Source organism: Diceros bicornis, chromosome 18 (assembly GCF_020826845.1).
Source record: "Diceros bicornis minor isolate mBicDic1 chromosome 18, mDicBic1.mat.cur, whole genome shotgun sequence".
In the NCBI taxonomy this organism is placed as follows: Eukaryota; Metazoa; Chordata; class Mammalia; order Perissodactyla; family Rhinocerotidae; genus Diceros; species Diceros bicornis.
The window spans coordinates 41,492,295-41,519,356 of record NC_080757.1 but is presented as its reverse complement, the minus strand read 5'-3'; the positions used below and the strand labels follow the sequence as shown (position 1 = coordinate 41,519,356).

Below are 27,062 nucleotides of genomic sequence, written 5' to 3'. Positions count from 1 at the left end.
TAAGAGTTATGTAGTAAATGGAAAGTCTTCTCTTCACCTTATCCTCTGAACTCTCTTTCCCAGAGAGCTAGTTACCTATTTCTTACTTATCTCTCCAGAGTGATTTCATGTGTAGACATGCAAACATATTATTCTCTCTCTTCTGTTTTCCCTCCACAGATAGTAACAAATTACACACATAACTCTGTATCTTGCTTTTTTTTGTGTGTGTGAGGAAGATCAGCCCTGAGCTAACATCCATGCCAATCCTCCTCTTTTTGCTGAGGAAGACTGGCCCTGGGCTAACATCTGTGCCCATCTTCCTCCACTTTATACGGGAAGCCGCCACAGCATGGCCTGACAAGCGATGCATCCGTGCGCGCCCGGGATCCAAACCCAGATCGCCAGCGGTGGAGCACACGCACTTAACTGCTACGCCACGGGGCCGGCCCCTGTATCTTGCTTTTTGTCACTTTGTTTATCTTAGAAAACACTCCATGTGAATATGTTTATATCCATCTCATGTTTTTAAGATCTGCGTAGTAGTAGTTTAGGCTATGAATGTCATAATTTATTTAATTAATCTCCTAATGATAGGCATAAATTATTTGTAGAATCTAAAGAGAAAACAGTGCTATGGTAAATATGCTCGTATCTGTCTTTGGGCACATATGAATAAATCTGTACATATAGACTTCTAATATTTTAATCATAATATGCATACTGTTTAGAAATGTAGCTTTTCAGTTAACAGAGTGCACATTTTCCCCCTTAAACTTAAACTTTAATTCTGGGGAGAAGCTTAGCTACCTCATTAAATGAAACCCCAGTGTGTGTCTGTCACTTGGGTGGGTAGGAATTGGTGCAACTCCCAACAGCCCAGCTTTCATTAATTTCAACCACTCCATCCCTAACACACAACAGACTGTTTTGTGTAAGCTCCATTGCTCCTTTGCAAGTGGGGGCAGGGGTTCTTTTTGGTTTTCTGTATTATTCCCGTGAATGGTTTGCTCATTGATGCTTCTGTTTTAGTTGTCTATAACAGCAGTTCTCAGAGTGTGGTCCACAGACCCCTGGAGGTCTCTGAGATCCTTTGCAGGGGGCAGTGTCTTTGAGATCAAAACTATTTCCATAACATTATTTATGTTTTTTGCTTGTTGGCATTTGCACTTACACTAGTACTGGTTGTATTCAGTGCACTCACAGAAAAAAAAGGAACTAAACGATATTAATTTCATTGTCAACTCTTGAGGATGTGCCTTTTGATATTTTGTAATGAAATGGGACACATGCATAAAGCACTTGTGCTACGTGCAGAAGTGTGATGGTTGTCTTGAGGAAAAGCTGTTGTGGAATGTTTGAGTTGCAGTCTCACACTAGCTGCTTTTTTCATGAAACATCATTTTTACTTGAAAGAATGACTGACATACCAGTTGGGATATTGGTAGATGTTATTTCTCAAAAATGAAAGAAGGGAAGCTGTCTTTTTTTTTTTTTTTTTGTGAGGAGATCAGCCCTGAGCTAACATCTGCCAATCCTCCTCTTTTTTTGCTGAGGAAGACTGGCCCTAGGCTAACATCCGTGCCCATCTTCCTCCACTTTATATGGGATGCCGCCACAGCATGGCTCTACAAGTGGTGCGTCGTTGCACACCCGGGATCCGAACTGGCGAACTCCAGGCCGCCGCAGCGGAGCGCCTGCACTTAACCACTTGCGCCACCAGGCCGGCCCCCGAAGCTGTCTTTTCAAGGAAAACGACTGACAATATTTGTTGCCACTGATAAAATTTAAGCTTTCAAGTGAAAATTAGAATGTGAGAAAACTTGTATCCACTACTGTGAGTTTGACAGCTTTCTGATGTAAATAAATGTAATTTTTTGATGGTAACAAATGGAATTTTTTTTTTTTGATGAGGAAGATTAGCCCTGAGCTAACGTCTGTTGCCACTCCCCCTCTTTTTGCTGAGGAAGATTGGCCCTGGGCTAACATCCATGCCCATCGTCCTCTACTTTATATGAGAGATGCCTGCCACAGCATGGCTTGATAAGTGGAGTGTATGTCCGTGCCCAGGATCCAAACTTGCAAACCCCGGGCCGCCAAAGCGGAGCACGCGAACTTAACCACTATGCCACTGGGCCAGCCCACAAATGTGGTGTTTTTGATAGAGTATAATGACATATGTCAAAATTTGAAAGGTCTGCATGTCTCTGAAATAGTGTTTTCTAAGTGATTAGTGCATGATATTGCAAAATCATGCATGGGGAAACAGTCTATTCAAAGTGCAAGATCAACTAACGGATCTTATTGTAACTGAGTATGAAAAGTTCATTGATATGGTTTTAGATTCCGCATTGCACCTAACCTTTAAGGAGCTGCCACTTGTCAAGTTTTGGAGTAGTATTAAAGAAGAATATCCAAAATTATCTGAAAAGGCTATTGTGATACTCTCGTCCCTTTTCCGACTAGTATATCTGTGTGAGACCAAATTTTCTTCATATACTTCAACCTAAACAACGTACTGCAACAGATTGAATGCAAAAGTAAATATGGGAATTCAACTGTCTTCTATTAAGCCAGACATTAGAGAAATTTCCAAAACTTTAACAATGCCACTCTTTCCACTAGATTTTTTTGTTTTGAAAAATAGTTATTTTTCATAGCAATGTTATTTACGTTAAATGAATTAATAAATATTTAAAAATTTCTCAGTCTTAATTTCTACCACCTCTTTTTTTTTTTTTTTGGTGAGGAAGATCAGCCCTGAGCTAACATCCACGCTAATCCTCCTCTTTTTGTTGAGGAAGACCGGCTCCGCGCTAACATCTATTGCCAATCCTCCTCCTTTTTTTTCCCCAAAGCCCCAGTAGATAGTTGTATGTCTTAGTTGCCCGTCCTTCTAGTTGCTGTATGTGGGACGCGGCCTCAGCACGGCCGGAGAAGCGGCGCGTCGGTGAGTGCCCGGGATCTGAACCCAGGCCGCCAGTAGTGGAGGGCATGCACTTAACCGCTAAGGCACGGGGCCGGCCTCAGTCTTAATTTCTAATACAGTAAATATTGATAGATATAACCTCCATAAACAAAAGCTCTTTGGGGTCCTCAATTTTTAAGGATATAAAGGGGTCCTGAGAGCAAAAAGTTTGAGAACTGCTGGTCTGAAGGCTTTAGTGTAATAATCCCTGGGATATTTGTTTAAAAAAGAAAAGATTGTGTGGCTCTGCTCCAGAGAGTCTGATTTAGTAGATCTAGAGTCATTTTAATAGGCAGGCAGGTATTCTGTTGCAGGTGGTTCTTAGTTTGAAAAATGCTGCTCTAAAGGACTGTAAGCTGTAAAGTCTTCTTCAGATTAGTGAAGTCATATCCACAGAGTTTAGAAATCATTGTTGTTTTGGAGAGAGAGGTAAATGGTCAAGTAGACATGTAGTCTACTGAGGGAAAACACTTTGGAGATTTCTTTTATTCTTCTTTTTTTTTAAATTTTTTTGGGAGGAAGATCAGCCCTGAGCTAACATCCATGCTAATCCTCCTCTTTTTGCTGAGGAAGACTGGCCCTGAGCTAACGTCTATTGCCAATCCTCCTCCTTTTTTTTCCCTTTTTCTCCCCAAAGTCCCAGTAGATAGTTGTATGTCATAGTTGCACATCCTTCTAGTTGCTGTATGTGGGACGCCGCCTCAGCATGGCCGGACAAGCAGTGCATTGGTGCGCGCCCGGGATCCGAACCCGGGCCGCCAGTAGCGGAGCACACGCACTTAACTGCTAAGCCATGGGGCCGGGCCCTCTTTTATTCTTCTTAGTATTTATGGATCCAAATATTAATCACAGATGAATTATGACTATCAGAAGAATCGTGACTTTACATGAATTAATGTTCAGTCTGGTTTTATTGATAGACCATCCATGAATATATTAAGACAGTTTCTGACTGCTTGAATTACTTTCTAAAGACAATTCTGGCAAAGAATTGTCTTTAAATTCTATAAGAAGTATTGTTCTATTTCGACATATCTTTGTAATAATGTTAACTTTCATTTATTACATGTAAAATAAGTAAAGCTCTCATTTTCCTTTCTTCTTGTAATTGTTTGTATCACAAATTTGAAGAGAAATTTACTTGTCAGAGATCATATAGGAGAGATAAGACTTAAAAACAGGTTTGACTTCATTCGCCTGGGAGTTTGAAGACTCCCAGTTTGTGTCCTGGCTCTACCATTATCTGTGTGGTCACTTAACATTTCTGTGCTTATCTATAAAATGGGAATAACCACCTGCTTGATAGGTTTGTTACATTATCTTGGCCACCTCAGGGTTCTCTTTGATTGAGTGATTGACTGGAAAGTCCAATGTGAATTCATGCTTCAGGCCAGGTCCTGTTTGGGTGTGATTTTTAGAATTTAGATCATAAGCTACTCCAATACAAACTGGAATGGTATTCCTTTCTGAATTCTTCATTTTCTTTCTAAGTTTTTATTCTTTTTTTTTCTAAATATGGCCACTATCTCACTTAAATTGTAGGAACATAATTTCATGAGTAATTGAGCCTTTTCTTAACCTTCTCTTGTGTGGATGCTAATGGATAAGATCAGCTGTTCTCTGAAGAGTGCTTACATCATGCAGAACTGTGATGTATAATGAGGTCGCTCGTTTTTTCAAGTATATTATTCATTTTGATAAGACTTGCATAACCGGGGAGATAGCTTATCTTCCATCTTGCATATAATTTAAACTTTATGGGGCAGATTTATTTATCTTTTAAAAATATTTTTCATAAAGCTCAATTGATACATTTTAAAAATTAATAGACTGTATATTTTTAGAGCAGTTTTAGGTTTACAGAAAAATTGAGCATAAAGCATAGAGAGTTCCCATATACCCCCTCCTCTCTCTCCCTCACAGTTTCTCCAATTATTGGTATCTTGCATTAGTGTGGTACATTTGTTACAATTGATGAGCCAATATTGATATATTACTATTAACTAAGGTCCATAGTTTACATCAGAGTTCACTCTGTTGTGCATTCTATGGATTTTGACAAATGTATAATGGTATCCACCATTACAATATCATACAAAAAGTTTTACTGCCCTAAAAAATCCCCTCTGCTCCACCTATTCCATCCTTCCCCTGAACCCTGGCAACCACTGATCTTTTTTAGTATCTCCATAGTTTTATCTTTTCCAGAATATCATATAGTTGGAATCATAGAGTATGTAGCCATTTCATAATTTTATTTATTTATTTATTTATTCCCCCAAAGCCCCAGTAGATAGTTGTATGTCATAGCTGCACATCCTTCTAGTTGCTGTATGTGGGACGCGGCCTCAGCATGGCGGGAGAAGCGGTGCGTCTGTGTGCGCCCGGGATCCGAACCCCGCGCCGTCGGCAGCGGAGTGCGCGCACCCAACCGCTAAGCCACAGGGCCAGCCCAGTGTAGCCATTTCAGATTGCCTTCTTTCACTTAGCAACATTCGTTCAAATTCCTCCATGTCGTTTCATGGCTTGATAGCATATTTCTTTTTGTTTCCTGTCTGTATGTACCGGTTTGTTTATCCATTGACCTCCTGAAGGACATCTCGATTTCTTCCAAGTTTTGGCAATTATGAATAAAACTGCTATAAATTTTCATGTGCAGGTTTTTGTGTGGACATGTTTTCAACTCATTTGGGTAAATATCAAGGAGTGTGATTGCTGGATCATATGTTAAGAGTATGTTTAGTTTTGTAAGAAACTGCCAAACTGTCTTCCAAAGTGGCTGTACCATTTTGCATTCTCACCAGCAATGAGTGCGAGTTCCTGTTGCTCCCCGTCCTCACCAGCATTTGGTGTTGTCAGTATTTTGGATTTTGGCCATTCTAATAGGTGTGTAGTGGTGTCTCATTATTGTTTTAATTTGCAATTTCCTAATGGCGTATGATGTCAAGCATCTTTTCATATGCTTATTTGCTACATCTGTATATTTTTGATGAGGTGTCTGTTCAGATCTTTTGCCCATTTTTTAATTGAGTTGTTTGCTTAATTTTAGAGAGTTTTAAGAGTTCTTTGTATATTTAGGATATATTTAATTTTTTCTCTTTAAAACTTGTAACTGACATAAAATTCTCTTCTAGAATTCAAGTTCATGCAGAAACAAACTTGGGGATGCTTGTGGTTAGTGTACCAGGGACAAGGAAATGAAATACTTACCTTTTTCCTCCATAAATGTAATCTTCAAACTCTTCTGGGTCTAGGTAGGGCTGGCCAGAGGGCCATAGTCCAGAGTGCAGACTTAAATACTGACTTTTATGTTTAGAGTAGTTTCTCTGCCCTTACGTAAAATATGCTGGGTGGAGTATTGATTCCTTCTTAAGATCTGAACACTTCTGAACGTAGGTGGATTGGAATAGAGGAGAAATACTGAAGATTTCTAAATCTTATTATTATTTTTTTTGTTAATAACTTTCTCTTTATTTATTTATTTATCCCCCCCCTCCAAAGCCCCAGTAGATAGTTGTATGTCACAGTTGCACATCCTTCTAATTGCTGTATGTGGGACACGGCCTCAGCATGGCTGGAGAAGCGGTGTGTTGGTGCGCGCCCGGGATCCGAACCCGGGCCGCCAGTAGCAGAGCGCGGGCACTTAACCGCTAAGCCACGGGGCCGGCCCTAAATCTTTTGAAAGAGGAGAATTATTCTTTCTAGGAGTTATTCTTCTTGGGCCTTTTTTAATAACTCCTTTTTTTTATCAGATTAAGGGACAAAAGTGAGAAGATAGTCTTCCAGGGGGTCCTGAGAGCCTCTAAAGCAATGAATCCTAGAAAGAAAAGTAACAAGAGTAGCTTGAGTGCCCCTGTGGACTTCTTGGTTGATTTGTCTTGGGATTCAGAAGCATTAACCTAGTTGAAGGAAGGAGTAAGAATGGTGGGCTAGAGTGTCCCCAGTGATCTTGGCATTACCAAATTGAATGGATGCCACTCTTTCAACATTTTGCTCACCCCTTTACCAGTATTGGACATAGTTGAACACCTCTTTTTTCTTAAAATACTCTCTTCTCTTGGCTTTTGTGACAACAAATTCCCCTGGTTTTTCTTCAGTCTTACTGGTCTCTCGTGGTTCATCCTCTACCTGAACACTAATGTTGAAGTGCTGCAGGCCTGTGTCTGGGGCTCTCTTTCTTCTCTTTTTCTATGTTCTCTCCCTAGGTTAGCTTATCCATTACTTTGGCTCTAACTATCATCTCCATCTTGATGACTACCCAGAGTGTATCTCCAGCCCAGGCATCTCTTGGCTCCCAATTCCTGTATTCTGTTGCTTTCTTGATATTTCCCTTTGACAACTCGTAGTTGTCTCCTGTTTATCTTGTCCAAAATATAACTCTTAAACTTTCTCACCACAACCTTGTGCCGTTCTCCACGCCCAGCTTTCCCCATCTGAGTAAAAGGCATCACCCTCCACCCCATTGTACAAGCCAGAAACCTAGGAATATCCTTAATTCCCCTGTTCTCTCATACCTCTGCTTCTCTTCAAATCGTCAGCAAGTCCTGTTGGTTCTACCTCTAAAGTTTTCTTAAATTCCTTTACTTGTCTCATCCTGACTTCTGTTCCCACTCTATGGCTGACTAGATACCCTGAAAACCCTCCTGTACAAAACACCAAGAGAGGTTGGAAAAACTGGGCTCTCAAGAAAATTAGGGAAATCTTCAGAGGCAAAAATCAAATGGAACCTCACCAAAAATGGGAGAAGAAGCCAGCCTAGAACTGGGGGAGGGGAGGATTACTAAGGATTTTTAGTTTAAAATCCGCTCTAGGCCAGAGACAAGGCCTTGCCTTGGTGAGAAGTTGAAACTGCAAGTCTCCTAAAAGAATTCCTAAACCTAGACCTGCCCATCCTAACGTTTGAATTTATATTATCTTTTTGGTCCTGGAAACTCCAAACTGAGATTTTAACATAAAAAGTTCTTTTTTCCTTTAGGAGTCAGACCAAATAGTTACTTCCTCCAAGATGCCTTCCCTAGCTGTTTAAAGTACACCAACTTGACCCCAGTCACTCACTATCCTGTCATCTTTACTGCTCTTATCACAAGTAGTAATTATCTTCCTATTTTACTTGTCAGCTTCCTCCATCTCAGGGAGGCAGACACTTGTCTTCTGTTTACCACTCTGTACCTTGCCCTTGGTTCCAGACTATTTTTCTTTTTTGAATGAATAAATAAGGAGGTTCCTTCTGAGACAAGATAGAATGTTACCTAAATTTTATTTTATTTTGGTACGAAGCATTTCACTTTAAAATATAATTTTAGGGCCCGCCCCGTGGCTTAGCGGTTAAGTGCGCGTGCTCCGCTGCTGGTGGCCCGGGTTGGGATCCCGGGCGTGCACTGACGCACCACTTGTCCGGCCACGCTGAGGCCGCGTCCCACATACAGCAACTAGCAGGATGTGCAGCTATGACATACAACTATCTACTGGGGCTTTGGGGAAAAAATAAATAAATAAAATTAAAATATAATTTTAATTTTTATCCAAGTAATGTATACAAATAATTTAGAAATCAAAGAATACTGAAAGACTTATATTGAAAGCAACAGTCTTCTGTCCCATCCCTCCTCACTTCCAGGTATTGCTTCTCAGAGACAGCCACTTTCAAAGCATTTAGCTTTTTCTTCTGTTATTTACTTCCATGCTTCTAAGTGATAGGCTTATACTGCTATTTTTGATAAATCAAATTTTAGACACCTTTTAACTTTCTGTTATCATTGGTGGAGATTTATTTCTTTCACCACTGCTATTCCTTTCCATACTTCACAATATAATTGTCATAATTTTTAAACCACCTTAGTTAAACCACTAATCAGTATATTTTGTTTTGACTAAATATTGTTCACTGATAAGCCATGTGGTGTACTATGATTGTTTCCTTTCACATACACTTATTTGTTTTTTCCTGGAGTTAATATTTTTATTTTAAAAAATTGTTTAGTTTTCTTATACCTATGCTAACCTTCCCCAGATGTCTCAGCAGGTCTCTCAAATGCCTGGCAGTTTACTTCAGATACTTCAACATGTTGAAAAATCTACGCATTATTTTCTTGCCAACCTCCCCTAGTGCTGCAATCTGGGTCTCCTTTTACCACTCTCCCACATAGGATTCTCCTTTTCCTAGATCCCATGTCTTCCTCTTTCTGGCTTTACTGCTTCATTTGCTGAAGCACATGTTCTAGTAACAGGCTATCAAGAAAAGATGCATGGGAAGTAACTTGTTTTTTTGGTGAGGAAGATTGGCCACAAACTAACATCCATTGCCAATCCTCCTCTTTTTGCTTGAAGAAGATTGTCCCTGAGCTAACATCTGTGCCACTTCTCCTCTATTTTGTATGTGGAACGCCACCATAGCATGGCTTGATGAATGGTGTGTATAGGTCTGTGCCCGGGATCCAAACCTGTGAAGCCCGGGACGCCAAAGTGGAGTACGTGAACTTAACCACTAGGTCACCAGGCTGGCCCTGGGAAGTAACTTTCTTGAGTTGTTGTGTATCTGAAATATCTTTATTCTCTCTTCACACCTGAATGATCATTTGGGTGGGCACTGAATCATTTGCTCATCATTTTGAAGGCATTGTTGGCTCAATTGGCTTCGAATCCTTCAGCGTTTGTGTTGAAAGTCTGATGCTGTTCTGGTTTCTGATCCTCTTCTGTTTCTTTTCTGTTTCTGTTTCTTTTCTCTGAAAGCCTGTATAACTTTTTTATTCCCGCTGTTCTGAAATTTCATATCATGTGCCTTCGTGTGGGTCCATTTATGTTCATTGGGTTGGGTACTGGATGGGTCCCTTTCAATCTAGAAAGGGAAATTCTTTTATTTCTTTGATAATTCCCATCTTACCATTTTCCCTTCTCTTTGTCTGTGAATCCTCTTGGTCAGATACTGGATCTTCTGGACAGATCATCTGAATTTTGTTTTTTGCTTCCCCTCCACTTTTATTTTCCATCTTTTTTGTTGTGGATTACATTCTAGGGGGTTTCCTTGGCTTTGTCTTTCAACCCATCTATTAATTTTTGATTCTGGCTGTCACTTTCAATTTCAGGAGCCCTTTCTCAGTTGCCAGCTTCATCTTCATCTTCATTTTTATTCAATTCCTGTTTAATGGGTATAATTTGTCTCTCTGAGGATATTATTTATAGTTTTGTGAAGTTTTTGTCTGCTCCTAGTATTCTCTGATCCTGAGTTCCTTTTTTCTTGTGTTCATTACTCTCTCTCCTATTGGAGGTTTTCTTCAAAAGCATGATGGTTCTTAGTTATGTTCAGTAAAAAGTTGGATGGTCTTCTGTGCTTGTTGGGCTTCACTGTGGGGTGACTGGGGGAGGCCCTGGCTGCTAGGGTTCTGGGAGCTGATAGATGTCACTCCTCACCTGCTCTCCATGCTTTAGTTCAGTGATTCTCCTGCCCTCAGCTGTGTCCTCAGCTGGTGTCCCCAAGTCCAGACTTGGCTTTCTCTAGAGAATAAGCATTCTATCTCCTGTTGGGTTCAAAAGGCGGTAGTTATGTGGGGAATCTAAATGCTCTTTATACAGATTTTTCAACCAAACCTTTTGTTCCTGCCTTCAACCATACCTACTACCTCCAACTTCGAGGTTTTTGGGGGTATACGGCATACTTCTGGCTGGATATCCCTTCTGCAGGCACTTACTGTTCAGTGTTCTCAGCTGTGCTAGGTCAGTTACCATCTCTCCGTTTTCTGGATTCCAGAATTCTATGGACATCTTTTGTCCCCTGTCATCTCATTTCCCATTCCTTGTGGGTTTGTCCCCATTACCCCTGCTTTACTGTCACTTTAATAGGCTTTTGGATCATGTTAAACCAGAAGATCTATGTCACGCTCTCTTGAGCTTTCCTGTGTTGGCACATGCTGTTCCCTCTACTCTTGGCTGGTTACCCCTTCCTCTCTAGAATTACCACCTCTCTTGTAGGGCCACTATACCTTGTAAAGTATATGCCTTCCAGTGTAGCACCATTCCATTTTCATGTAATTATCTTGTTATATATCTTCCTTCTTTCAAAACTGTATCTTCCTTGATAGTAGGGACAGATTGCACAACTCCCAGGAGCACCATTCGCCTTGTTATTCTGGAGTTATGTGCCCGCGGGAGTTGTGCATTCCTCTTGCCCTGGTAGGGACTGTGAGTTCTCTCTTTGTTCTCGGGGCTTAGCAAAGCACCTGGTAAGAGGCACTCAAATGTCCAGTGATCCATCAACACGTTTACATGTGGCCTCCTAAATGTCACAGCTTGGCTGAAAACTTCCGAGATGGGGATATAATGTACAGCATGGTGACTGTAGTTACGAATACTGTACTGTATATTTGACAGTTGCTAAGAGAGTAGATCTTAAAAGTTCTCATCACAAGAAAAAAATATTTGTAATTATGTGAGGTGATGAATATTAACTAAACTTATCGTGGTGATCATTTTGTGGTATATACATATATCAAATCATTATGTTACACACCTAAAACTAATACAATGTTATATGTCAATTATATCTCAATAAAACTGGGGAAAGAAAAGGAAGCCTCTGAGAAATGATGTATTTTACTTCTGTGCATTTTTATCTACTGAGGTCACAGTTATGTGATAAACTTTTTTTTTTAATCCCAACAACAAAATACTTCTCTTCAGGAGAATAACAACTGTGACCTATTTTTCTGCCTGGATAGATGCTTTTCTGTTTGTAGTCAGACTTTTTTTTCCCTCTCTAACCATATTTTTCCAGTTGGAGAGTTGAAGGCTTGATCTGCTCTTTGCCTCTTAAATCATGTTGTGGTGGAAAGAACACTAGACTAGTCAAGAGGCTGCCTATTGGATGTTGTTCCCGATGCTCATGTCAGTGGTCTATTTCTGTGTCTGCAAAATGGGGAGGTTGGATTTTATATGCTTTAAGAGCTCTTAAAAAACAACAACAACAACAAAAATGCTTTTTGTTATTAAGTTGGATCCCAAGTGCCTTGAAAAGCAGGCCATATACTTACTGTGTAAAAAGATTTACTATTGACTCTAGGTTGGGTCTTAGACCTTTCACTTTGAAAATATCTCAAAATAAACCTACTCATCCAAGTGGTTTTATGCTTTATGAGATGCCTTGTTTTAGCATCTACGTGTCAATATTTAGTTATGGTGTAATTTCTTAGATTCTCAAATACTTCCAGCAGGCACATGTCATGAAATGGCCTCTTTTAGATGATGAAAAGGTGCTGCAGTTTCATTGTTGCAATTTAAGGAGAAACGAGTTTACTATATAACAGTTTAGCTTTATAGGAAAAGCATTATATTTAAAAAATTTTTTGTTTTGAGGCTTACATTTTAATATAAATTCTTCTATTGGGAAACTTTATATATTTGTTTTGTCACTTACAGTAAATTTGCATGAATTATTGAACCTGTTAGCTCATGTTTGAGGAAGACCAGTTTGTGCCATTATATGAAGTTAATTAGCTTAAGGTACTTCAATCTTCTCTGTGTTAAAAGCATGTTACAGATTTTTAAAAAAACTTATTTACTTTTCATTCATTTATTCAACACTTATTGGAGCAACTTCTAGGTCCTGGGGAAGCAGCAGTGAGCGGAAGAAAGTCTTTTTTCTTACGGAGCTCACATCCCTAGTGGGTGGTAGAGGAAGGAGATAACAAAAAAGAAATATATGGTATATTGGAGGGTTATGGGGACTGTGAAGAAAAATTCAGCAGGGGTAGATGTGCTGTCTTAGATAGAGTGGTGTCGAGGGACGTTTGTGCAGAGACCTGAATAAAGTGAGGGAGGTAGCTATCTAGCAGAAGAGCTTTCCGGGCAGAGAAGAAAGTATAAGAGGCATGGAGCAGAAATGGGCATGGTGGGGTCCAGGAGAGGAAAGGAGACAGGTGTGAGCAAAGGGGAGTGCGCAGGAAAGGAGGGCAGAGAGGCATCGGGGGACGACATGGATTACTCGTGGGCTATGGCAGGAGTTGGATTTCTTTCTGTGTGGGTTTTGAGCAGAGGAATGAAGTGATCTGACTCGTATTTTGAAAGCATCTGTAAGGTCGAGAGACTGTGCAGGGACAAAGGTGAGAGCATCAAGACTGGTTAGGAGTTCAGTCCAGTAGGTCTACGTAAGAGATGATGGTGGCTTGGATTAAGATTGTAGCAGTGGAGGGGATGAGAAGTGCTCACATTCTAGATACATTTTGAAAGTAGAGCCACCAGGATTTGTTAATGGATCAGATGTGGGAGGAGAGAGGGAGGAAGAAAAAGGAGGAGAGAGAGACTGGAGTCAAGGCTTATTTTCAAGGTTTTTAGCCTAAGTATGTGCAAGAATGGAGTTATCATTTGCTAAAATGAGGAAGATTGGAGAGGAAGCTGGCTGGGAGAAGTTTTTAATGAAGGAGTTATTTTGGGTACATTAAGTTTGAGGTGCTTGTTAGATATCCAAGTAGAGATACCGAGTAGGCTGTTGGATATAGACTCTGGAGTTCATGAGAGGATAGAGCGAGGCTTGGAAATTTGGGGATTGTCAGTGTGTAGATGTTATTTTGAAGGAGTGGGACTGGATGAATGATTTAGAAAGTGAGTGCATAGAGGAAAGAAGACGTTTATTTTATTTTTTTTAATTGCTTTTTTTTTTATTTTATTTATTTTTTCCCCCAAAGCCCCAGTCGATAGTTGTATGTCATAGCTGCACATCCTTCTAGTTGCTGTATGTGGGACGCGGCCTCAGCGTGGCTGGAGAAGCGGTGCGTCCATGCGCGCCCGGGATCCGAACCTGGGCCGCCAGCAGCGGAGTGCACACACTTAACCGCTAAGCCACGGGGCTGGCCTGGAAAGAAGACGTTTATTATTAAAACAGTTTTAACAGCAAATCCTTTTCCTTTAAAACTATGAATTCTTTTCTCAAGGAAGCTGGACTTTCTATAAAGACAGTATTTCATCACTATATTACTAAAAATGTTGTTCCAGTCACCAAATGCAATAAACCACCTCAAATTTAGTGGTGTAAAGCAGCAACCATTTTCTTGTGCTCACAGATTCTGCGGGCTGGAATTCCGATCCGCAGAGCAAGGGTGGCTCGTCTTTGCTCCACAGTGTCTGGGGCCTCAGCTGGGAAGACTTCAACATCTGGGGGCAGTCATCATCTGGAGGCTGCTTCACTCATATAGCTAATGCCTGGACTGGGAAAAGTCAAAGGCTGATCTCAGCTGGGACTGTAGACCAAGCATCTCTACGTGGCCTCTGCTTTCTCAGGCTTCTCACAGGATGTTGGCTGAGTTCTGGAGAATGAGCCTTCCAAGAGAATCAGGTAGAAGCACATAGCCTTGGAAGCTGCGTATCGACACTTCCCTCATACTCTGTTGGTTGGAGCCATCATGGGCTTAGCTAGATTCAATGGGAGGGGACAAACATCCCTTCTCTCAATGGGAAGCATATCAAAGAATTTGGGGCCATGTTTTACAACACCACAAATGTCCTTTGAATTTGAGGTTCTGCCCCTAAACTGTAGTTACTTTGAAGGAAGGAGTTCTAACACAGGATCCATGGATATGGATTCTTAGCCCCCTGACAGTTATATATTGCTCCATGCTAAGTGACCAGGATTACTTTAATATCTCTTATAGGGAAAGTGACCTGAATAAGTTTGAGAAAAGGTTCTTCCTTCTCTTCAGTAAGTGTTGAGCTATATTGTGGGTATGTGACATCAAGATTCTGAAATGTATGTTCCCTTTCTCTGCTTTGTTTCAGTTGCCTGTCTTAAAAGAATATTAGTAACTTACATAGCATTCTAGATTGGTGGATGCTTTTATGACTCTTTATTGGGGCTTTGGCCGAAGATAACAGTACCCACAGGCTTTTTCCAGCAACTTGCCCTTCTCCTCCCTTCAGTTGCCTTCAAGCCTGGAAATTTTGACATGATGATTTGCTTGCCCAACCTACAGTTGTTTCTCAAGGGCTATACTCCTATTTTAAAGAATTGGCAGCCCGCCTCTGATTCCTGTGAGGGTGAGTCCCTCAGCATTCACAGCTCATTGGAAGGATGCTTTGCTTTTCTCCAGAAAAACCTCCAGATTCTAGGTAACCAAACATACAGGGTAGAGCTAATCTTATTTTCCTAGATGTGGTTGCCATATTAGTGCCACGCTTTTAAGTTCTGTGACCATCAGTGACTGTTCAGTAGAAACTTTTGCAGTGGAGGTGGTATTTATGTGTTTGTGCAAATGTGAGTAAAGGAAATGTTCGTTTGGTGTCTTAAATCTAAGATCTGGTTTGAAGCTCTAAATCAGAACGATACAAAGAGGGTTGACAGCAGAGAGCTCCTCCTCAAATGGAGGAGATGGAATCAAAACAAGAATGAGCCTCAGCCGCACATGTAAGCACTGTGGGTATTCAGAGTTAAAGCAGTGATTGGACCAGAGGGGAGGTTAGGGAAAGCCTCTCCAACAGAGAAGGAAAGGAACATATAATGCCACCAAGGGGAAAAACATTTCAGGCAAGACCATATGTGAGAAAGGAGCAAAGTCTTTAGGGGGCGGGGGTGAGGGGAGATAAGTTGACTGGATGGAAGACAGGACATTTTTGTAAGTTATCTTCAGGCTGGAGAGAGGAGCTAGAGGTAGCCAAAATTGGCTGAGGAGATGGGGAGCCTCAGCCAGGGGTAAAGCTTGAATTGGACAGTAAGAAGTTAGTGTGTGTTTTTGAGCTGGTGGAGTGCTTTTACTCTTTTTTTTGTGTGTGTGAGGAAGATCAGCCCTGAGCTAACATCCATGCTAATCCTCCTCTTTTTGCTGAGGAAGACTGGCTCTGAGCTAACATCTATTGCCAATCCTCCTCCTTTTCTTCCCTCAAAGCCCCAGTAGATAGTTGTATGTCATAGTTGCACATCCTTCTAGTTGCTGTATGTGGGACGCTGCCTCAGCATGGCCGTAGAAGCGGTGCGTCGGTGCGTGCCTGGGATCCGAACCCGGGCCGCCAGTAGCGGAGCGTGTGCACTTAACCGCTAAGCCATGGGGCCGGCCCTGATTTTACTCTTATTAGAAGGTCACTGAAGGATCATCCTTGAATTTTTCAAATAGCAAAACTGAAAGAGGTGGTCTGCTCCTCAGACTACGTCTTCGTGGATGCAGTGTCCTCACCTGACTCACTCAATGTAGTTGTAATTCATGCCAGCAGTTTATTCGTTCAGTACGTGTTTTTTGAGCACCCATTATGAGCTGAGCACTCTGCTTGGTGCTGAGGGGGTGTGGGGGACACACTAGTGAGCAAAAGCCAAGGTTTTTCCTGCCCTCATGGAGCTGGCAGTCCGGCAGAGTGCCAGTTATGGAGTCATGGGGCTCGAGTCCAAGCAATGGTGATGTGATAGAAGGAAGGCGTGTGGACGGCCTGTGGGGGGAGGCCTCGGTGTTTCTGAGCAGCTGAAAGGAGCAGAGTGAGTGTCCAGACCTCAGCCAACAGGCTAGTGCCAGCTGAGGCAAGAGAGGCAGGGCCAGGCGGGCCGTCGGGTCCCTTTATAATACTTACAAACACTTACATGCTGTGAGCCAGCTGTGTCCTAAGTGCTTTGTGTACATTAACTCATTTAGTTCTTACAGCGACACCGTGAGGTAAGTCCTGTTTTCTCCTCTTTTTACAGATGAGGAAACGGGAGGCACAAAGCGGCTAGAAACCTGGCACTAGCTCACATCCGTTTAAGAGGTGGAGCCAGGATTCAAGTCTGGGCCTGTGGCTCCAGGATTCGTGCTCTGAGCACAACATTGTTCTGCCTTAATGTTACATATTTTGCTTTTCAGCCTAAGAACAATGCAGAGTCATCAGTGGGGTTTTAAGTAGGGGAGTAGACTGGACTTTTTAGTAACCCTGGACCTTTTTTTGTTAAATATCAGTTCACTACTTTTACTGCAGCATTTATTCTTGGATTGCAGTAACCTCAATGTCTTGACAGAATCGAGCCTGATTATAATTTATAGACTGGACAGTCTTTAAAGGCTGTCTGGCCCAGTTGCTCTCCTAATACTGGAATTACTGCTGTGACATTTCTCAGGGTGAGCATTTAACCTCCATTTGAGCACCAAGTGCAACAGAACCTGTGAGGTTGTTCCTTACTCCTCCCTTTCCCTGAGTTGCTTTTGCCCTTCAACCAGTCACCAGACCCCATCACGTCTCCCTCTTTAGTATCTCTGGAAGATGTCCACTTCAAAACATTTCTGATGCTGCTACCCAAGTTTGGGCTGCTGCCATCTCTCACCTTGATTGTTGCAGCCTGAGGGAATCTTTCTGAAATGTAAATCAAATTGTCACTTGTCCACTTAAAACTTTTCAGACCTCCCCATTGCCCTTGGAGTTCTTGTTTCTTAGTATGGCTTACACGAGAGCCCTCTCCAACCTCATCTCGTGCCATAGTCTCCTTATACAGCCTCTGCAGTGTTCTGCTTCATTACAGCTGCCTGGACCCCATCTCTGGAGATTAATATTCAGTACATCTGGAGTAGGAACCAGCATCTGGCGTCTCAGACCCCCTCAGGTGATTCTGTTGTGCATCCAGAGTTGAGCCCTGATCTCTGCTCTTATTCCCAGGTTCTCAATCAGGCCACACCATTAGCATCATCCTAGGGGCTTTTAAATATCAAAACCTGGTTCCCACCCTCAGCCATTGGGATTTGGCACCTGGTTTAGTTCCCAGGTATCTCTGTTTTTTTTTGTTTTTTGTTTTTTTTTTTTAAATATCTGCCCTTGTAGTTCTAATCTGCAGCCAGGGTGGGAACCTCTACATGCTGAGGGAACTACCCCAGAGGGTAGAATTTGGGAGTAGATGTTATGGGGAAACAGATTCTTGTTCTGGAGTGATTTCCCCTCTCACGCACAGAACTCCAAGAATTTGAAGAGCCATTCTTCTGTAATTTATCTTTTTCTCTCCTAACCCCACTTCCTGCTCCCCAAGTCTTCTTACTGGGCAAAACCTTCAAGTTCTTGGACTCCTCATACCCTGACTGCCCCTCCCTGACTGTGTTTGGTTTTTATTGCACCATTTAAATTGCGGTACAATAAGAATATCATTCTAGATGTGGGCCAGTTACAGCAGGACTAATAGATCTTTTAATTGAACACTATGGCTGTTAAAATACCGTGAGGTCACATTGGCTTGGTATTATGGTTGACTCACAGGTTACCTAAAAATCAGTGAAAACTCCCACTTGAACATGGTAGTTAAGAGCAGGAATTCTGAAAACAGATTATTTGGGTTGATTCCAGCTCCATGCCTTTACTACCTGTATGACCTTGGGTGAATCACTTAAAATTCTGTGCCTCAGTTTCTTCCTCTGTTAAATGGGGATAAAAATAGTGTCTATCTCATAGGGTTGTTGTGAGGGTGAAATGAGTAAATAAATATATATCAAGTGCTTAAAACAGTGCCTGACACACAGCAAGTGCTATATAAATATTAGCAATAAATATTAGTTGGACTGCTCTTAAACCAAGGTTCTTATTTTTCATCTTTTTCTTTCATTTGGATATCAGTTAGTGTTTTCATCTTTAGTCTTTTTAGGACCTGGAGCTATCCTTAGGTGAACTATGTATGGAGATATTTGATCAGGGCATCTCCCAACCCTCCTGTCCTCCCCTTCTCCCTAAACACACATACCGGAAATCCCAGCATTACTCCCTCCCTCAGGATATGATACAAAGGCCCATTAAAATGCATGCATTTTACATAGCAGGGAAAGCTGGCTTTATCATTTAACATGGCGAATCTGATGAATTAATCTCTGTTTCCCAGGTCATTGAGGAAATGGATTTAGCATAAGAAATGTTGACGAGAGAGATGCTGTGGAGGAAGGAACAATACAGCAGTAAAGTGCAGCCAGCAACGTGTAGGAGGGATGCTGTACATCCATTATTTTTTTGACTTTTACAACAATCCTTCAAAAAGGGATACTTCCGCATTTTACTGAAAAGGAAGCCTGTTCAGTAGTCAGATAGTGTCCCCCAAACAAATAGCTGATAAATTGCAGGCGGGGTTTGCCCCCAGGCCCATCCAGTGTAAAGTCCCTGTGTCCTTGGCCTCACACCACACTGCTTCGGAGGAGTGTGTCTGGTTGAGAGAGTGGAAGTGTCACAAAGTGGGGAGACTGTGTGACGCAAAAATCTGGTCAGTTTTGTGGTTTTTACCTAGAGTCAGACCTGTTCTCAGGCGGCTTTAACCATAAACTGCCCACTCAGTAATTGACAAAGCATGCCTGGTTGTGTTACTTTCAATTTAGAGGGAATTATCTTTGTTAGTTCTTGTTCCTTTAGTCTGAAATACTTGTGATCAAATATGGTGCCTGTCCCAGATCAAGTATAGAGAATACATCAGTTTGTTTGTTTTTAATTCCTTAACACTGTTAGATTTGAAATAATAAGAGGTCTTGGTAATTTATAGTTCTCAGAATCTTTTTCTCCAAGATAGCTGGGTGAGCACTAGATTTGGGGTAGTTCTTTTGGTTTTTTCTAAAAATCCTGCTTGTCCTTCATGGATCAGGGCACTAGGTTTTCTTTCCTTTTTGCTGTTCACATTCCTGGTAGGTTCCACCTCTTAAAGTTTACTGTAAATCTGACATTTTATTCTCTATATTTCTGGATATAAATTAGATAACTATACGAAGGTACTGCTAGGGATAAGACCTTACATGCATGTTAGGATTTGGAAGGGAAAAAATAATGTGCTTGGCACAAGATTCTTTAACTCTTCCAAGAAGAATTAAAGAGAGATCAGGAGAATGAGGGATGGTAGACTTTTGGGGTTTTTTTGTTTTTTTTTAAATTTTATTTATTTATTTTTTCCCCCAAAGCCCCAGTAGATAGTGGTATGTCATAGCTGCACATCCTTCTAGTTGCTGTATGTGGGATGCGGCCTCAGCATGGCCGGAGAAGTGGTGCGTCGGTGCGCACCTGGGATCCGAACCCAGGCCACCAGCGGCGGAGCGCGCGCACTTAACCACTAAGCCACGGGGCCGGCCCGGGATGGTAGACTTTTGTGTTGAGTTCTCCGAGTGTCATTAAAACCTGTTCTTTCCTTCACTTCTCAGAGCTCTACACCCCAGTAATTTAGTACTTCTTTCATATATTCAGGTTTGCCACCTTAGTAGGGAACTATAATTCAGATTCTCTTATATCTCAATGTCCATTTCTGCAAGAAAGAGTTGTATTGAGTATATTTGAAAATTACAATAAGTATAGTTTGGGCACTCAAGTGTTAATATTTTGTCTTTTTACAAAATCAAAACTAGATTTATGTATAGACTTCTTATTGTAAAGGCAAACATCTGGTCTTAAACGTTATAAGAGTACTGTTTGGATTTGTAAGCAGTGCAATTATATGTTTACTGTACAAGTGTACTTATTTTGAATTATCTTTTTTAAATTTGAAATTCCAGAGTCTTAATGTCTAGGGTAGTTATGAATGGTTAAATTATCAATGGTTAAATAGTTAAAGCTATAATACTTAAATGTGTCCTCCCCGCTATTCATACACCTTTTATCCTACAGTGAAAATTTCATGAAGGTTGAGTGTCTTTGTCCAGCATTTATTGACTTTCACTTTTTCTCATTTTTTTCTCTTCCCTAATTTACTTTAAGGAGTTTGCAGCTACCTCATATTGTTTCTGGAATGTGGTATGGTGGGAACAAATAAATTGGAGCTTGCAAATATAAATAAATAAATTCTGTGGCCCTCAATGGGATTAACTGGTTTATGTTGAAAACACTAATAGAAACCAAATAGTTGTTTTTGGGCTTTAAACAGAAATCTCTTTGTATAGAAAAATGTTTCCTGTATAAAAATTTTTTTAAAGAGAATACAAAGCTGTAAAAATACTATGATCTCAATTTTTACAAAGAAATAAAATATATATACACACTCTGAGGTAGATTAAAAGAAATTACACCAATATGTCAGTTGTAATTCTAGATAGTGGGATGGTAGGATATGGGTGATTTTATCTTTTGAGGGTTTTGTGTGTGTGTGTGTGTGTGTGTGTGTGTGTGTGTGAGGAAGATCAGCCCTGTGCTAACATCTCCTAATCCTATTGCTGAGGAAGACTGGCCCTGGGCTAACCTCCGTGCCCATCTTCCTCCACTTTATATGGGATGCCGCCACAGCATGGCTTGCCAAGCAGTGCATCGGTGCGCACCCGGGATCTGAACCGGCGAACCCTGGGCCCCCGCAGTGGAGGGTGTGCACTTAACTGCTTGCGCCACTGGGCCGGCCCTTGAGGGGTTTTTTTTGTATCTTTCCAAATTTTCCACAGTGAACAGTATTATTTTTATAATCTTTTTAAAACATCTTCTTAAAAGGACTGGTTTCTGTAGAAGTTAGCGCAAGTATATTTCTACGTTACTTTCTACTTTGATTGCCTTAGTCACTGGGCCTTTCCTGACAGCAAAGAGGAGCTTTTAATGTAGGCAACAGATAAAATATAAGTATGCTTTATTTAATATGCAGATATTTCTAATGTAGAGTATGGCTGACACCCAAGGAAAAGTCTTGTGACACATTGCAAAGTGGAACAGAAGTTTTCTTTAGATCGCTTTCTGTTCTGGATTATTGTTTGCACCTGGTTTTCGTCCCTCTCCTCACTTTCGCCCTTCACTCCCTCACCCCTATCGTAAGTCCTCTGGTGCATGGATGTGAAGTACAAGTCTTAATGTAAAAAGAAGTTCTACGAAATGATGGGATGAGTAAGGGGTCACTGTTAAGTGGTCCTGACTTGGGTTTCTCAGCATCCCTTGGTTTCTTTAGATTGAAGTACATGAATGAGCACTGTGACTTGGGACGAACTTTTTTAGTGATCTTTACAGTAATAAGTTCCCCATTAGACAATAGTTGTTTGCCTTATGACTTATTCTTGGTAAGTTATCCCCAAGGGGTTGAGAAATTCCTGTTTTGAAAAGTCCAGAAAGTCTTTGGTGACTTGCTGTTTCATTTTTATTTTTCTTTTCTCTTCAGTTGTAGAAACCAGGAGCGCTTATCTTTCCTTTGTATGCTAACATTTACTATCTGCTAATGTAAATTTAGTAAACACCTTGAGAGAATTAAGGTCTGTGTTCTGCCCTGAGCCCTCCACTGTGCAGCATGAATCGACTTCTTTCCTGTGCAGAGTTGAGTGCCAGAATGGTACGCAGCACTCAAATTGTTGCGCAAATCACTTTCTGTGTTCTGGAGGTCAGTGAAAGTGGTTACTAAATCACAGGCTTAGAATTATTCTGGAGATAAGAAATACTTTAGTTGGAAGATAGTGGAGTTCTTTAGATTAATTCGTAATTTGAAAAACCAGAATTGAGATTGTGAAATAAAGTGGGCTCTCCTAAAATTTTTTCCAGTAAAACACTTACCACAGAGCTAGTTGGCAATGGTTTCCCTAGACAATTTGGCTAGTGATCTCTTAAGGATATGCAGTTCTTATGAAGAGCATTTGGTCTGATTGCCCTGTGGCTCCTGTTAGTTAAATATGGTTTGTGGCTAAGCAGCTGGTAAGAAGATCACTATTTGGTTTCTGGTTTAAGAAATAGCACAATTATTGTACCACTTACTGAAAGTAACTAAAACCCCAATTTAAAACCAAAACAAGAATAACAAAAAACCTTCTGAGTTATAGACTAGAAATGAATTGGAAAATTTCCAACAACTTGTAGTTTTTAATGGTACATTAATTTGAAAATACAGACATTCATGTATGACCCCGATGTTAATCTATAATTGAGCAGATATAGTGGGATACTGCTTTATGGTTTTAATTTGCAACCTCAGGGAGAAGACTGTGATGGCTCTCCATTTGTATCTTACATTGTAAGATAATCAAATAATTAATCTATTTTTTATTAATTTATAACACTGGAGTTATGAGAAGTAGGTGTCTTTTTCTTTAAATCCTTTATTAGGAGAACAACAGCTTTTTGGTTACATAGTTTAGAGCAGCAGAGTCCATAAAAATAGAATGCAAGCACATCTGCATTCTAGTTTCTAGTAGCCACATTAAAAGCAAAAAGAAATGAGTGAAATTAATTTTAATAGTGTATTTCATTTAACCCAATATATCTAAAATATTATCATTTCAATATTAATGAGATATCTTACTTCTTTTTTGTACTAAGTCTTCAAAATCCAGCGTGTACTTTACATTTACAGCATGTCTCAGTTTGAACCAGCCACACTTCCAGTGTAATAGCCGCATGTGGCTAGTGGCTGCCATATTTGAATATGGTAGGTCTAGAGTTTCGGTACATTCACATACAGTAGAATCTACATAAATTGGCATATTATAGAGATTTCTATGCAAATCAGGTCCTGAGAACATAAGGCAGATCCTGACTGATGCTTTTAGTCTATGAGGGAGATTTTAACTTGGCCGTAATGTGAATATTGTCAGAGTTCTAATGGCCTTTGATTTCTTGTTGAGGGTAGTACACACCATGGTTACAATGCTCCAGCATGTAGCATGTGCTTCAGCTACTGCTTGCACTCCAGCCAGTGTTTAGTGTACCTGTACCCCTGCCCAAACAGCATCCGAACTGTGCAGGTTGGTCTTGGGGTGGGAGATGGCGAGGAGGCGGGTAATTGCAAAGGGATGGTAGGTGGAAATGTTTGGAAGGTGCCTAAGACGAAGGAAGACAGTGTTAAAAAAAAAAAGTCCCAAACACCCAGGAAACTTACTTATTCCCCTCTAATATTATTGGAAGATAACATTATTTTCCAGTATAATGGGGCAAATACTGCATTCTGACAATCTCATTCCTTTGCTTTTCTGAACTTTTTCACCAGTGGAATTTAAGCCCTTGGTACTTGAGGAGGGAAAATACCTTAGGTCTGTGCTGTGTAAGTGTAAAGTACACACTAGATTTAGAAAACTTAGTACTAAAAGAATGTAAAGCATCTCATTAACAATTTTTGTATGATTTCATATTGAGGCGATAACATTTTGGATATATCGGGTTAAATAAAATATGTTATTAAAATTAAAATTACCTGTTTCTTTTTTCTTTTTTAATATGGCTACTAGAAAATTTAAGATTACATATGTGGCTTGCATTACGTTTCTATTGGATAATTTTGCCTTAGATTGGTAAGTATTCCATGTAACAGACTGCTGAGAAAGTACTACCTGTGCTTTCCTGAATATGTGCTTGAGAGCTCGACCAATTGATGCCTTCTGTGCAGTAGCAAAGAGGGTATTCTGTGTCTGTCCTCCCAAAAATCCTTCCCCAAAAGGGGAAGAACTGCAGCACACCCCTCTTAGGTTCTATAAGAAAACCTTATCCTGAACCACTGAGCGACCATTAAACTTGCTGCTTTGAGAACAGAAGACCTGTCGGTTTTGTCACCAGTTTGCTCAGTGATTTTTATGAAAGAGCCAGTAATTAGGTGCTTCTCCATGCCTTCTTTGAGAAGTAAGTGAAGAGCTTTAGGTACGTGTATATGTTTGTGTGTATTTAATCTTTCATTAAATGTTCTCACTATCCTAGAGAACCATCTCAGTATACTTTGATCTGTACGTATCTTGGTCTTTGGCTATTACTCATAGTTATTTTTATAACTTCTTAAGATTACTTGGTCTGTATTGATATTTCCATGACCCAAGCTATTCAGAAAGAGGACTAAAGGTGGTTAGCCAGGTTGGTTTCTCATACCTGAGCATTTCTCTGGGGTGTTCGTCAACCTGGGGACAATTTCTATGCCTGGTATTTAGCTTTTCTTCTTTCTTATCCCAGACTGAGAAATTTAAAAAACAAAATTACTCTTCATTGAATGGGAGAATCCCAGGCAGATCCTTCCTTATACTTTTAAACTTGTAGTCTTAGAATTAGCTCTCTGTCCTCCCTGAACATCCACATCTCACATTTTGGTCTTAGTTCAGGTTTACTGTATGTACCTCCCACTCACCTAAAAGGGGTATAGGGTGGAAAGAAAGAAGCTGACATCTATTGTGTGCTAGGCACTGAGTTGGGTGCTTTAGAAGTATCTCAGCAGCCTTGAGGGGTGGCAGTTATGGTCTCTGCTTTATAGATGAGGAAATGGAAATCTGGAAGTTGTCATTTTTCAACTTCACATACCTCTGGTAGATAATGGATTCTAGAACTTGGCATAATGCCAAGTTGTCGTCCCAGTTTGGAAGAAGCTGTGATGTGTTTCCTGAGGTAGAGATTGTGAATGTCTATGTATTGTTCTAAACTGGGAGAAACAGGCAGGATCCTTTCCAAAGCATCCTTATTCCTAATCACAGACCTGATGCCTATGTTGGGTAGATGAGGTATTTCTAGATTATTTACCCATACTAGGGCTTGTAGTGACCCTATGAACACTTTGGTTTGCAGTTGGGACCCCTGAATCCGGCAGGATGGCCCAATGGAATCAGCTGCAGCAGCTCGACACCCGGTACCTGGAGCAGCTTCATCAGCTGTACAGTGACAGCTTCCCGATGGAGCTGCGGCAGTTTCTGGCCCCTTGGATTGAGAGTCAAGATTGGTAAGTCTTTCTGGAGAAACTCCCCAAATTGTTACGTTCTGGTTTGAGTTGAGACATGATCTGCTCTAGCTTAACTCTTTGCTAACTATTTCATCAAAAAACTTATGGGCATAAGTGATGGGGTAAAAGAGATCAGGAGATAAAGAGCTACTCTTAGTCTTGTATAAATATTTTCTATATTAGAAGTGTAACTGTCTTTTGTCACATTGAAACACCTGCTTGGTGGCAGATGTTTTAAAGGCTGATTTGGATCTCATTTCATTGGTGAGATCCCTGTGTGTTCTGACGCTTCGGGGATGTGCTACAGATATTTTTTATCTGAATGAGAATTCTGTCATGGATAGAAATTTGGGTCCATACTTCTGATTCCCCTTTAATTAAAGGAAAGAGACACAGAATAAGAGAAATAGACTCGTTCATAGCGGAGATAATGGCGCAGAATTCCAAAAACTACCTCCTTCACTTTAATGTATTCAGATCCACCTATTAATTTTGGTTTAATTCAGTCCTATGACCTAGTTTTGCCAGAATTTGGTGAGGAGCCAGGGAGGTGATTCAGAGATATTGGAGATAGGCCATCCTAGCCTGGGATTGCTTATTGGCTACTAATCATCTGACCACCGAGTTGACTGAGAATTCAAAGCAAAACTGCTTATTTGTCCATTTCACTCAAATATTTTATAAGTATAGACTATGACAGTGGCTAATAGTATCTGGAAGAATTGTTAATAATTATTAAACTGATGATATTTATTGTTGCTGAGCAAGATGAATCTAAAAGGATGAGTGGATTAAAGCATCGGGTTTGCCTTGTTTTTTTCCTCCTTCTTGATGATGATTTCTCTGTGTGCGTGTGCGTATGTGCGTGTGCGTGTGCAGGTTTCAGAATCATTCTTTGTCTTTCTTCCTTTTCCTAGGGCATATGCGGCTAGCAAAGAGTCACATGCCACTTTGGTGTTTCATAATCTCTTGGGTGAGATTGACCAGCAGTACAGCCGCTTCCTCCAAGAGTCAAATGTTCTCTATCAGCACAATCTGCGAAGAATCAAGCAGTTCCTTCAGGTGTGAGGAGAAGCTGAGTAGAGGAGAAACTGAACCTGCACAGTAGAGTTTTAGCTTTCTTTCCTGGAAGTATTTCTTTTCTCATCTGGCTAATGAGAACCTATCTTGTACTTTAAATCAAAGGAGATGTAATCAGCCTTTTCTCAGATCTCTGTATACTCACCCTTGAGCATCATTACCTAAGATTCACTTCTTTGGCCAGTTGAAGTAATAACGTGATTGTTATGTTAATCATACTATGTTAGCATGTTAATAACATGATTGTAACTAGGTCTCCTCATAGGAAGATGACTCTTACTCTTAACTGTTAAAGGTTTGACCACAATTGGATGTTCCTTGACAAAGTTGGTGGCCTCCCTATAAGACAGGATAACATACAATCCAAAGACTCAAACTACTGTGCCTTCTCTCCCAGAAGTACAGCTCATCGTGATTGCCTTTCTTCTTCTCCCCTTCATCTCCCACTGATTGCAGCCAGACTCTGAGGCCCTTGTTCTGTTGTTTCGTGTAGTAAATATAACGCTTTGTTTGGTCCACATCTCC

The 27,062-nt window shown here is 40.7% G+C and overlaps 1 protein-coding gene across 4 annotated transcripts in view; it reads left to right on the top strand.

The window, feature by feature from the left end:
- STAT3 (signal transducer and activator of transcription 3) overlaps positions 1–27,062 on the top strand; it is a 61,786-nt gene that overhangs the window by 7,669 nt on the left and 27,055 nt on the right. For all 4 annotated transcript variants that reach the window (XM_058561016.1, XM_058561014.1, XM_058561015.1 and 1 more), the window contains exons 2-3: positions 25,307–25,457; positions 26,375–26,519. In XM_058561016.1, the coding sequence (XP_058416999.1) occupies positions 25,330–25,457; positions 26,375–26,519 (273 nt within the window). In that variant the 5' untranslated portion in view covers positions 25,307–25,329. The remainder of the gene's footprint in view (positions 1–25,306; positions 25,458–26,374; positions 26,520–27,062) is intronic.